The sequence below is a fragment of the Phoenix dactylifera genome, chromosome 12, assembly GCF_009389715.1.
Source record: "Phoenix dactylifera cultivar Barhee BC4 chromosome 12, palm_55x_up_171113_PBpolish2nd_filt_p, whole genome shotgun sequence".
Taxonomy (NCBI): Eukaryota; Viridiplantae; Streptophyta; class Magnoliopsida; order Arecales; family Arecaceae; genus Phoenix; species Phoenix dactylifera.
In genome coordinates this window covers 13,005,540-13,019,442 of record NC_052403.1, presented here as the reverse complement: position 1 = coordinate 13,019,442, position 13,903 = coordinate 13,005,540, and the positions used below count along the sequence as shown (strand labels likewise).

At 35.3% G+C, this 13,903-nt stretch overlaps 1 protein-coding gene across 1 annotated transcript; it reads right to left on the bottom strand.

Annotated features, from left to right (window-relative positions):
• Positions 1–259: 259 nt before the first annotated feature.
• Positions 260–13,903, bottom strand: LOC103719701 (pentatricopeptide repeat-containing protein At4g35850, mitochondrial-like). Its single transcript, XM_008809069.4, has 13 exons — positions 13,764–13,903; positions 13,523–13,664; positions 13,276–13,438; positions 13,050–13,115; positions 12,774–12,871; positions 12,142–12,259; positions 11,840–12,046; positions 8,413–8,489; positions 4,052–4,142; positions 1,576–1,641; positions 1,412–1,489; positions 940–1,041; positions 260–656 (listed from the first exon to the last, which is right to left on the bottom strand). Exons 1-13 carry the CDS (start codon positions 13,786–13,788, stop codon positions 561–563), a joined length of 1,329 nt encoding a protein of 442 aa, XP_008807291.1. The 5' UTR covers positions 13,789–13,903; the 3' UTR covers positions 260–560.

Here is a 13,903-nt window from a genome sequence, read left to right as displayed (position 1 = left end):
AAAAGTTCCAGAAACCAAGTGCAGTAATTAGATCGCAGAAAGGCATAGAACCCAAGAATCAATCAACTAGATATGAGCAAAGAATTCTAGAATGAACATAATTCAGCAACAGTATGCAACAGAAGCTGCTGGCTCTACCATTACCAGGTTAATGTAATTTGAGAAAGAATGTGCAAACATGCAGGAGCTTAGGTGCTAGTGAAGTTGCTAACCACTCTTAGCTTTGCCGGTTGGCAGCCCTCCACTTGGACCAGGTCCATGGTTCAAACACTGGTGGTGTCATTCCCACCGTATTTCTCATTAAAAAAAATAATATTAAATTTAGCTTTCTCACAATTAAACAATAACTATCAAGTTGTTGATCTGTAGAAGAGTACATAAATTAATTTTTTCTCTGTAATTCAACACTAAAATTATGCTCTCTTCTGAATCTTATACAAGTATACCTTGGTCATATTAACATGTTATTTTGGTAGGAGATAACAGAAGACTGCATCTGGAAAGCTAAGAAGCACTGTGAAGAGGAGTTGCCTGAAAGCAGACAACAAAATAGAGGTCCACTAAGCATTTCTTCTTCCTCCAAATCTAAGCCTAAGATTATCAAGCGTGCGTGAAACCATTAGAAGCCGCGGATCATCTGCTGGTATCTCCCGTCTCTGGAATAAAGAGAACCCATTAAGTATTTTCTCAAGGCACCATAGACAGTACATTAATAGGAATCCATGACCTTAAGACAATGACGCATAACAATGGTATGACCTTGTCCACTCATAATGCTGACCATTTTAAGGCCAGGTAGACACATAAGGCCATAAAATTATATGCATGCACTTATTAGAAAATAACCCCATATACTGTTTGTCTACTTCTTACACAACCAGCTTGAGTGACTTAACTATGTTAAAGCATCATATGCAAGAGTAAAAGGAAACATATAACCTTTAAACCCTCGTGGTAGGCCTCGACCGCAGGAAGAGAAGGATTGATCCTGCGGCTTTGCAATAGATCCCATATATAATTGGCGGTAGTGTATCCACCCATCTGCATACAATTATCAAATTAATGTATTACTAGAGTTCATTGAAGTACAAGTTTCTCAGCATTATAATTTCATTCCAGAGCATCTAAAGACAAATAAATCAAGCACTTAATATAATTCTTTCAAAAACCTTCTACAAGTCCAGCATTACATGCAGTTGACCTAACAGAAACCTTCAATGCACTCAGCACTAGCTCATGACAGCCAATAGTCAGATTAGTCATTAAACTTCTCAGGACAATGTGATCATTGACTTTAAAATATACATATATACATATATACATACATACATATATATATATATATTGGAAGAAACATAAATGGAGAAATAACTGCCTATTTTAGCAATCAAAATTATATTCGTCTGCTTACCTTTTCACCTGCAGCTGCCAAGAGGAGATCATTTCCCATCTTGGCATTCAAGAAAAATCCTCGTGCACTCATTTTTTCCTGACAAAGATAGTAAAATTTATTATGCAAGTGTAGAAACTTTGATCAAAGTGACAATCAGACTCAAAATCAGAGGAATCAATTACCAGGGTATCTTGAGCAAGTTGCATCCCTTGAGGAGTATAACCAACCATTGCTCCCTCAACTAGCGTCTATGAAATCACAAGTACAAGAAATTAACACAATAAAAATTTAACATATCATGAAGTAGATTATTCAAGCAGAAAATCATCTTTGTGCAATATTTCTTTGCAACATGAAAAGCAACACAAAAAGCTAGGCCACAATAAGATCATAAAATCAATGCTTAAGAGGGAATTGCAACATCTACCTTTTTCCTTCTTCCTCTCCTATTTTTGCTAAAATTAACTTTTTTGTCTGCTTCCTCTTTCAATTTTTGCTTTTTTTCCTTCATTGATTTTGGTAGAAAAAAAAAGGTTGAATTCTAATTGACCAACTTGCACATCTCTTGTGGAATATATCAAAATATCATCTCAATTCATACAAGATTTCTGGTTCACTTGTCAATTCTGATTTAACCTATATGGTCAAATTCTTAGGTCTTGGCCTATGGATCCTTGTACCCATCATCCAAAAACAGCATAAGCATTACATGTCGCAAGCATTAAAGACTCACATGTGCTCATGACCTGTGCAAACAACAAAAACTTATGTATGGCATTCTTCCATCATAAGTTGTCAGTCTGCATAGTATAGCACAGAATATCTTGTTTCTGTAACATGTCATTATTTATCAGAATTTAGGATATCTGGACCCATTTCTTATTTATATTTTACATGTTTCTAGATTTTCTACGAGTTTATTTGGTCACCTTTGGATTTTCCTTGATTTTTCTAATTATTTCAAGCACTCAAAATTGTCTCCCTCAAGGGATAACATATGTAAGGCATATTATTCTCTCGCACACATGAATACTCAAAAGATTTTCCTTTTGTACTTTCTATGTTGAGTGAACATATAATATTGATATTGATTATAAATATCAGATAATTTATCGGAACACATTATCAATCACTTCTCTAGCACTTCACCTATAGCTTCTTGAAAATTTTCAGTATAATCAATGCATGTAAATTCTCCAAACTAATGCACCATTATTAGTTCAGGATATATTACATAAATGAACATTTTGCACAAGTATTGGCAGTAGATACCAAGTATTGGTAGTAGTAGTAGTAAGTGTTACATAACGTACATTACATATACGTAAGTAGTTACTAAGTTATAACTTAGAAAAAAATGCATGAAAATTTACCATAAACAAGTATAACTATTGTCGTGAGGGAAGAGTAGATGCACCTATGATACAGCGATTCATATAATTGTAAATTTAATAACCTTGTACCGGAGATAACATAGATAATTGAATATATATAGAATTTATGAAAAGGACATGCATTAATGCAAATGGTAGTGGATGATCAACTTAGTGCAGCTTAATTGTCAAAATGCAACCACATCGAGCACCCACATCTTTTACAAGTATTGAGCCATGCTAAAAGAGTACCATGAGAGAGCATAATATTAAATTCTCTACTAGCTGTAGAATTGCATTCTTCGTTGGTTTCCATGCAGGGATATTTCAAACCTTGTTTATATGCAACTAGTGGTGGTTCTACTTGATGAATTGGCAAAATAATTATCATGGGTCAATGTTCCAAAAGCTATCTCAGTATTTTAATGTCTTTATATCATCACAATTAGCCATGCCGTTCAAAGAAAAATCATTGATCCCCTATGACACTCGGACACTCCATTTTCAATGACACAACATGACACGACACAACACAGGTAGATGATTCACTTTGAAGTGTCCTGCTGATGTTAACAAACAGTGTCCAACACTTGGCATTTTCTTTGGAGTGTCATGCAGGGGACTCTTAATTCTAAGTGCTGCACACTTTATAATGTTATCAAGATTATTCAGACACTTTAAGCAAAGTGTCATTATATTTTTAATATGAAGCTATTGCTACTATAAGAACACTTAAGCAAAATGTCGTTATGTTTTAAATGTAAATGTATCAGTAATTTCAATTTTCTCTTATTTTGAATAAACATATATGTGTTTGCATATGTATGTAGCATACGTACAAACATATATACACAGCCATATGTATGTATGTATAGATATGCACGCACACAAATATACCATGTCCGTATCCTTGTGAAGAGATTTTTGCAGGTTATTGTGTCCGACAATTGAGGACATGTGGATACTTGGCACCCATGCTAAGTATCCAAGTAACGGTGCTGATCATATAATCCATGTTTTCTGGGATACCAGCAGGATCAATAGGCTACCAATTCTTTCCACTTCCCTTTCTTCTGCCACCTCTCCTGAGACAAACCCAATTTGTGTGGGAGATGTCACATGGATACACAGCCAGGAACCCACATAGGTCCAAAATGAATGCTATAATGATGACAGAAAACCACAAGCATTTACATTCTAAGTTCCAAGAAGCAGCTAGTTAAACAAACCATTTTTTACTGAAAGATAGAATTTGCCAGGTGACCAATCATATCAACAGACTCACCACATACAACTCAGCAGTCGGGGGTCTTGAACTTGTATACTCCTCAAAAATCTTAACACCAGAATCCATATCACCGCAATGGAAATAACACCTGTTTTAAGGCAGAATACTAGTAAATATCAGTAACACAGAAAGTTTAGAATAAAGTAACAATGATTAATATATAATTATAACTCAAAGCAAATGATAACGCATGATAAGCAAAATCTCTCAAAAGGTGTTATTTCAGAAATGCTGCATAACAAGTACATTTCTACATCTGCATGGCTGGCATGTGAAAAACAAGAAACAAACTCTACAAAGATTTGTCAAATAACTGAAGACTCCAAACAGATTCTACCTGAAGAGGGCATGGTCACACCAACTGCCTTCTTGATGAAAATAGCCTTGTTGGATAAATGTGAAATGACAAGCATGGAGAATGTCTCACAAACACAAACATAATCTCAGTAACATACAAGGCAATATCTTGTTTGCTTGTATGTGTGTTATAACATTCATATTATGATATCATTAACAAAGGTCGTTATACAGCATTCACAGTCAATATGCAACCATGCATAGTGGTACCTACTGGTTAAAAAAGTAATTAATTATTATGACAGTATTACAGCCCTTACATCAGAGATCAATAAGAGTAAAAGAAACTTAATCACTGAATATGAAGATAGCCTTAAATCCACTTCTCTTTGAAATCGTGCTGGCAGACAGGTCAGCTAGCACACAGACGGTTTCATCTAACATGTTCCTCCACTCAGTTGCTAATCCAATATGTCCCCCAATTTAAATGGCAAAATTATCATTATGCCCATCTACACTTATCTAAAGTCAACAAATTTTGTCAATTATAAACTTGTAGTCCATTAGCTCCACTCTATCATGGCGAACCATGCATATTCACCCTATCAAACATTGTGAACTGCCGAAGTACTCAACTCTCACACTGCATTTGATGGTATGAACTCAACATCTAATGCTGCCTTGCTAATAACAAAGTATCAGGAATTGCAGTAGCAATTTCTATGATCAGGGATTTGTATAATGAATTTGGTGATCATTAATGTAATACTTTGTCCAAAATCCTTAATCCTATCAACAACTTAATTCACTACCCTTTTCATTATAATGCCCACAGAGAATTCTTAATGTTTTTTTAATTATTTGCATCATCATTTGGCGATTACCAATATGTAATTAATATTCAAGGATTTAGGACCTAGGTATATGCTGGTAGTCCCCGTTAGGACTAACTAGGTTGGTGATCAGGTCAGTTGTTACCTACCAGTACAGGCCTATGACCTAGTTAAAGGAAGGAGCCCAAGGCTTTTTCTTTTTGTATGCCTGCTTTCGCACGCAAAGGAAAGGAAAAGAGGAAAGGAGGGGAAGAGTTCAGATCCGACAATGGCACCATAAACCTAACCATCAACTAGGAAAACCTACCCTAATCCTAAATTTTGAGAAACCCTAGAAACCCTTTAAACAACAATCATTAAAAGCAACATAAAAGAAAGAAGCAAAGAAAAAAAGAATAATGGCATCCCAGTAATCACTGAGACGCCAATCCATTCCGAGTGTCAAGACTGTACCACCATGGAAACTTCCCAACGCCATCTCTGACCATTACTGGGTCCATAAGCAAGATTTAAAACCTTGGATTTAATACTTAATTCCTAGGCAATCCATAATTTGTTAATATCTTATGCTCAAAATCAATTTTGAAGATGTTTACTTGCAATATTTTACAATCTTGCTAATTGTTAGGATACCAAGCTTTTATTTTCTCGTTGTTGTGTCTTTCTACAAACTGGCACACTATTGAATAAACTGCTGAAATAAACTGCATAAACTAAAGTGCTGAAATAAACGCCATCTCGTTGTTCTCCTTCAAATCATATCAATTTTTTATATTTGTTATGTTTTTAAGTGCTGAAATAAACTGCATAAACTAAGGTTGAATTTTCTTATAATAACTTATGATGGTTTTCCTTTTCCAAGGAACTGTAAAAAAAGACATGTGATATGCTCATAACTCATACATGTGTCTACTTGTTCACTTTTCTGTATGACTCATGCTGAATTAATTTAAGCTTTGAAATTTGAACAGTAGAAGAATTTATGTTCAACCATTGCATATAATATAGAAAACAGATTATATGTAAAATGAATGAAAATTCCAAAGACATACATGTCGAAACAGGATTGTATAATTCCAACTGGGCATGAGGATTTTTTTATTTTCTTGAGAAACCATGACTTGCCCTATTTTCTTAAGTCCAACATGGAATAGGAATCTATTTTTTTGTTTTATTCTATTTTCAAAATGTGTTATCCCAATTGGCAACATCCTTAGTTCATATTTTAGTGCGCAAGATTTGAAACCTGGTTTTGATCTCAAGTAGGAAAATGAATTTCGTTTTTGGCAATTTCAGTAGTTGCAGCTTCAGTTATGGTAGTCTCAGTTAGAAGAACAGAAAGCAAGAACTTCAGAAATAATAAAGAGTAATAAACTGTCAAAAAAAGTTAGACATCATTTTAAGGTGTATGTATGGTGTTTGGGAGCACTGAAATATCATTCTGATGGCACCAATAAGATAGTCAAAATATTATTTTAGAAAAAATTAGAAGAAATATAATGTTAAAAAATCATATGTATAATGTATCGTTTTATTGTTAATGACAATTGAAAACAAGACAATCTAAATGCAGTTTCAAAAATAGACAGCCTATGTCATAAAATTTTATTTTTGCTCTGAAACTCTTTCTGAATATAGTGCTACTAAGATTTCTTGGCACCAAGAAAGTCTAAGTTGAATCTAGAGAAATTGCTATTGAGATTGCAATAAAGAAGAAATGACAAAAAGATTATCACAAATAGCTCATTTATAAATGAACTTGACTCCCCATAAGTTGGCAGTGAAGGGAATTACAAACCTGATCCTAGGATCAAATCGGTTGCAAGCAAAATCAAAATGTTTCGCTTTTGATTTTGGAGTTTTGGGCAAAAATTTAAACCACGTTTTAGAGCAAGTGCCATCTATAATAAGATATCTAAATACTAAGGTACTGTATGATTCTACCTCTTTGATGCATGTGAACTCTTTTGAATAATTTAAAACCTAGTTGGGGCATATATTCAAATTGAATTTTATGATTTTTATTTTCTATATGCTGATAAGGAACCATCAAAGTTTTATTATTTTAATACATGTTAAAATACAAAACGTATATGGATAAAATATTAAAAAATAAGACTTGAAAATCTTAAATTTGAATTTTAACATTGTCAAGCAATGATCAATCCCATCATCGTACACCCTTTTCAAAGTTAATGAAGTGAGTATATCCAACACTATTAAATGCAAAAGCAAGTTCTTCCATCACTTTGCTACCAAATATTTACATATCTCACTTCCTTTTGCCCACAATAAAACCCTTAAATTTTTTAGAAGGGAAGATCAACCAGATTTCTGACCAAAATTTCTATGCTTGTAAAAAATTCAGTGATTATGCTCCCATAAATTCCTCAAATTTTGCTTGGAGTGAGATTTCTGTGAAAGGTTATGGGCATCTGAAGAAAAACTTTTAAAGCATTGTTAAAAAGATACCTCTTGTGAAAGTCCTATATCACACAAAACTGTACGAGAAAATAATCTCACACCTTCCAGATAAATGGATAAATGAAAAAGAGGTTTCCCATCATTGCTACTGACATCATGTAAATGGTCAGACTCGACCATGTTTCCTTGACAGACTTGTTGGAGCACATTGACAGTATTTATCTTTTTAACCACAACCATCTAAAGAAAAACACCACCTACGATGGACCAAATGTTACTCCAAGCTAACATTAACATCGTCAAGCCAATAATATCATTAGGCATAAAGAACACAAAATATAAATCCATCACGGCATTCTCATTCAAAGGCCAAACCCCACCATTTTTTTGCATGCATACTAACAAGCAACTTTATAAACCTTCAATATAGCCACAACATATACAAACATGAACCATGTTGCTACAAGTAAATTTGAGTACATAGTTCTCATGTCTCTATTGCTCCTTAAGTCAAAACACTGACTATTTTAAAAGGTTACATACCAGGAACTAACTTTCTATATAACAAAAAACCATTAACACTCCATCATATCTAAGGAAGTTGCTAAAAGAACACTATATGAGGAAATGAAACATCGCATCAACTGAATGTATTTCTGAATGAATTACATCTAATACACCACAACAAAGTGCAGCATGAGTATAAGTTTAACCATTAAGTGCATTGCAGGATACTTGATAAGAATATATAAATCTACAAGCCAGAATTAACTCTTCCAAATAAGGCATATTGACGAAAAATACCGCATTGCTTGCATCACAATGAATACATCATAAGAATAGCCATCCCTTTTAAGCATTTCAAGAAGTGTCTCCATTGTCTACAAAAGTAATAGAAAGCAGAAATTAGTTAGCAACTCTTGCTGCAATACATGAATTGATAATTTATGAGCTACAGTTTTAGAGTCCACTAATCACTGAATCCATGCTCTCACAATTATTTTCTTTTGTAATATCAAGGTATAGTTCAACTTAAGAACCAAAAGTTCAATGATCAGCCATATTCTATGGTTTCATGAATACCAATTCTAAAAAAACAAGAATTAAAAGCTAAGAGAAGTCTTTGCTGATCAAATAGTTAATCCTCTTAAATCAGGGAAGTATTAATTTATAGCCTAACAATAAAGTAAAATAAAAGGCAACATCCGAGCTGGATGTTATCATATGTTGGTCAGTTGTGTTAACAAGATCCAACTGGCTACAATCAAAATCTATGTTTCAAAGATGAGGGTTTACTTAACAAATATATCAACATTTAAAGGTATACACATGACAATAAGTTACCCAGAAAAGAAGTCAAATAAATGATCAACAAAGTGCATGGACCCACACTAGCATGTATTGAGTCCCACATAGGGTATGCGTTGGGGAGGTCCTGGGTATTTAAGCAAGGCCAAGGGCCCCATCTAAGAACCTTCTAACTCCCAAAGGTCCTATGTCGTTATAAACGGTAACAAGCGAACCCAGCCCACAACCTATGAGTGGCCAGAGAACACTGCATTGTGGGCTCTTTGGGGGCTAACCACGAGCCAGTCATGGTGTTTGTTCTTCCCTTAGCGACAACGTCGAGGCTTAAACAGGAAGAGTATGTAATGACCCCCACAGGCATGCTTAGTCCCATAGAATATGTGCTTTGGGGAGGTTAGGTAGTTAACTAAGGTCAAGGGCCCAACTTTCTAGCCAACCACCTTTGGGTAAGTCTTGGGACATTAAAAAAGTACATTGATCAAAATATGATTATAAGTTCAAAATTATTCTTTTTACTTTAACTAATTTTAAGGAAAGTCAAACCCCCAACTTTACAATCATAATGAATAACATTGATGATATAGTTTAGAATGTCAAAGGGAATACATTTTAGTGTGTGAGCATGATGGAGTCAAATAGCCTGAAAGTCATATATGAGAGTTGCAAATGACTAACAATTTGTTTTTCCTTATGAAAAATAAGATGTTCAAATCCTCAAAATCAGTAAAATATTTAAATTTAGCAAAGAAATTAATGGAAGAACTACACCATAATGCAAAAAAAGAAAATCAGCTATTTCTCAAACGAGGAATTTTCTTTCTGCATGGCTCTTGCAGCAAGCCTAGAACTAAATATCAGACATAGATAGTTTCTCCATGCACAAGCATCTGCAAGACTTGGAGCATAAAAATAAACCAACATGACAAGGCTATCTGATACTCGTTATCCATGTCACTTATTAACATGTGGACAGAAGGTAATTTTGCATCATGCTTCTAGAATGATCTTTTGAGAGCTCTCTCACCCAAGGTCAGGGAAAGGATGTCTACCTAGAGTTCAGTGAGCATGTGGATGCAATACATTGGCTGTAATTTTGATTCAAGAGTAGCAATCATGGTCAAAAACAAGTAGCAGTGAATTGTATCTTGTTCTCATAAGTATCAGCCCAAAGATTATGTTATGAAATAAACCTCATGATGAGTAAGGATAAAGATCGGCTTCCTTAGGTAGTAATTGAATAAGATTTCAAGCACATCAAGAATTATGCAAATTTGAGTCTAGATGGAAAATAAGATATGAACACTAAACAATTCTCAAGGCTGATAGTCAAAACACCAAGAGTCAGGGGTTTGGTCTCAGGCTGATTCCCCAGCTTACTTATGTAGAACACTGGATGGTTAGACATTCACTCTTGCAAATTTGAGTGCGAGAAGAAATTAACCTGATTTTTTATTGGACTTTTTTGAGTTTTGGAGTTTGAACCAATTTTTTTAGGTCATGGAATACCCATAAGGTTATTAGTGGAAAGCCAAGCAACTTCCTTAAGCCTTCAAATCAATGGCCAAGAATAGTCTTAGGTTTATTAGACTTTTAGTGAGTCTCATCTAGAATCATCTTTTATTTAATGAAGGGAGAGTTGAACATCGAATTTGAATTTAAACAAATCCTTTATTATTGGTGGATTTCCACTTATTTTAGCATTCCAGGAGTTCCACATCTCCTCTTTCCCGTCTTTTTCTTGCTCCCTCTCTTTTCTCTCTACATCAAAGTTGGTGTCAAAGCTTGAAGGCCCTGCATCAATGGTTCAACATTTTATAAACCTATGGGTTAATGCAAATTTGACCCCATACAAATGAGTTTTTTGGCCCAATAAGAAGGCTAATCCATTGAAATTTCCAAAAGGACTGAAAAATACAAAGATCATGAACACAGAATGCACATTCTTTGTTAGGCACAAGCATCTTTTGCAAATGCTTCTGCTACAGATCCAGAATTATGTTCAAACATCCAGCATAGTACAACTAAATCTTGCATTAGGATGAAGTTAAAGCATGCAGCACCATACCTTACACCTCAAGCTAAATATAAATGTTTCTAAATCCAATTTTTAAGCTTCAACATGTTTGTGTAATTATCTGAATGGAGAGTACGAAGTAAGATCTCGACATTGAACAGAACTCTTCTGATCAAGAATGCAAAGAATACAAAAAGCAGCCAATCATACTTCCTTAGAAACAAGTTCATGATGGACATGACTTTCAAAAGGGGAAAAATGGCATTTGCATTCCAATATCAGATAAATAACCATAATCATCAAACCATTTCCCAACTACTTGGGCCAGCATAGGATACATTTGCATTACTAAAATATTGTTCATAAAAATAAAGGACAAACTAAATCTTAAGTATATTAAAAGTCACATATTTGACTTTATTGAATTCATTCATGCATTTGGGACCAACCACTTTGAGACAAGAAAGCACCCCAATAAAATTTGAACATTGCATTCATCCTCTACTTAGGATCTAATGTAGCATGTTCTTTTCTGATTACCATAAGTATCATTCTTACATGCTTCAGCTACAGACCCCCAGATCCAAATTATAGAACTCTTAGTTGGAGGACAGCATAATAGCTCGTTCACGCATCAATGGTTAATCAAAATGAGTTAATTATTTTTGAAATAAATGCATTTTTCTATACGCATTCAAATACATGTGCATTATACACATATAAAAACAAGCCACTGAAAAGCATTTAAGAGGCAACACTTACAAAAACTAGTTACTGCTACAACATTTCCTTTTACAACCCAGCACTGTGCTCAGATACAGCAGAATAACATTATCGTGCTAGATCGCATATCCATAATATCAATCAACAACAGGACTCCAGTTAGAAGAGAAGAAAAAAAAATAATACCTCTTTACTCTTTAAATCTGCGCAGGCATGTAAAGCTACATGATAAACTGTTAACTGCCTGTTGATAAATCCCCGTCTGTGCACATATTCTGCAGTTGGGATATTATACAATTCCTCCTCAGAGACATTCATCATCACATTCTGTCCACTGTCACTTGAAGCTTCAATCGAGGACCAACCCTTGGATTGCTTAACAAGCTCGATAATCTTTTCATCATAGCACATATTTAGAAAAAATGTAGAAGTAAATATCATTAAAGAAGAAGACGAAGAAGAAGAGGAAAATAGCATGCATCACATACTTTTGTAGTAGTCTCCTCAGTGATTGGCAACTTGTTTTTAAATGCAGCTACAAGTCCAGCATAGCAAAATTTGTTTAATCCAAGACCAGCAGCAGTCATATCACGAACAATTGCATAGCTGTTACGTAAATTGATACATCTTAATGATCAATCAATCTTAAATATATTTAGATGAATAGATTGAGCAGTTTCCACAAATCATCACGTATATCATTCTATGTAAACAAGGAAAAAAAAGGTAGAGTTGCCCATTGTTCCAACCCATAGAAAACTACCACATAATTGTTCCCTCAAAAATCATTGGTGGAAACTATTATTTTGAAGCAACCTGCAGCTTGGCAGAGACTAAATGCAAAAACTGCAAAGTTCTATAATAACACTTAAACACTGAACTATACAGTCACTACTGTAGAGATATTATGCTTTAGCAAGTGTATTCTTCAATTTCATTGCTTGCTTATATTGACAACCATAAAATCCACATTCACATAAGAACCAGGTAGCGAGAAACTCTGCATGCAAGGTTCTAAGAATTCCCATCCATAAAACAGACAAACAAATTTCAAACAGACAATAATATTCACAGAATTAAATATAAGACTAAGTGGTATCCTATCACCAATACAACATACACTTGATCTGTACGGCCAGTCGCTGCACAAGCATTGAGGAGACAAATGTAGGTCTCTCCTTTCAACTTCACACCGTGCCTCTTCATTTCTTCCAAAAGCTTTGTATTAAGAGGAGGAAAAAGAAAACAAAACAAAACAAAAATTCAACCATCCAATAAAGATGTATAAGGTGATAAAAGAGCATTAAGATCACTGCGCCCACCAAATATTTCCAGATCAAATTCAAATATTGCTAAGCAAACAAAATCAAAAAGATATCAAGAAACAAAAACCTACTTTTATTGCCGCATCGGAATTCTTGCATTTCCCACAGGTCGATATCAAGAAGTTGTACAGATTAACCTGCAACACTAAAAGGCTTCAACTCCATTCCATCCAAGACTGACTCTAAAAACTTCCAAAGTTACAAGCTTTAAGATCAATTGCAACCAATGCCACAACTATAAACGGAATACATAGTACAATAAAAGATGAAAAGAGCAACAAGGACAGAAGAACCGACGTCGGGGGGCAAGCCCATGGCTTTCATCTCATCACGGAAGAAGAAGGCATCCTGGAGCCGGCTTCCCTTCATGGAGCCCACAATGAGGGAGTGGAAGGTGTCGCGCACTGGCTGGACGCCATCAAGCATCATGTCATCATACACATCCCTCAGCAAGAAATTCCTGAAGCCCACATTCCCAAAACCCATTACAAATGAGATCAGAAGGCCAATAAGAGGAAAGGGGCAAGAAAGGTGGGAGCTTTGCCTTCGCTGAGCGATGAGGGAGCCGATGACGGTGTTGTACTCGGAGATATTGCTGGCGTAGTTCCTCTTTGCGTACTCCGCCGTTTCCACCGAGAAGGTCCGGGAGGTGTGCTTGAAGATAGCCAGGGAGCGGCGATTTTGGGCTGTTTTTTTATCAAAAAAGAGATTTTCATGAGCGGATTGAGGAGAAGGAGATGGGAGGGTATTGGGGTTTTGGATTTCGGATTGGGGAAAGAATTTACCGGAGAAGCTCCGCAGGAGATTCATGGCGGAAGAGAGAGAGTGAGGTGTTTGCCTTCCTCCTCTCAACTGGTTTCGCTTGAGAGGCGGGCGGTGGAGGCCGCCTGCGAGGAAAAGAGAAAAAGCTGAGGGTTTTGAGGGT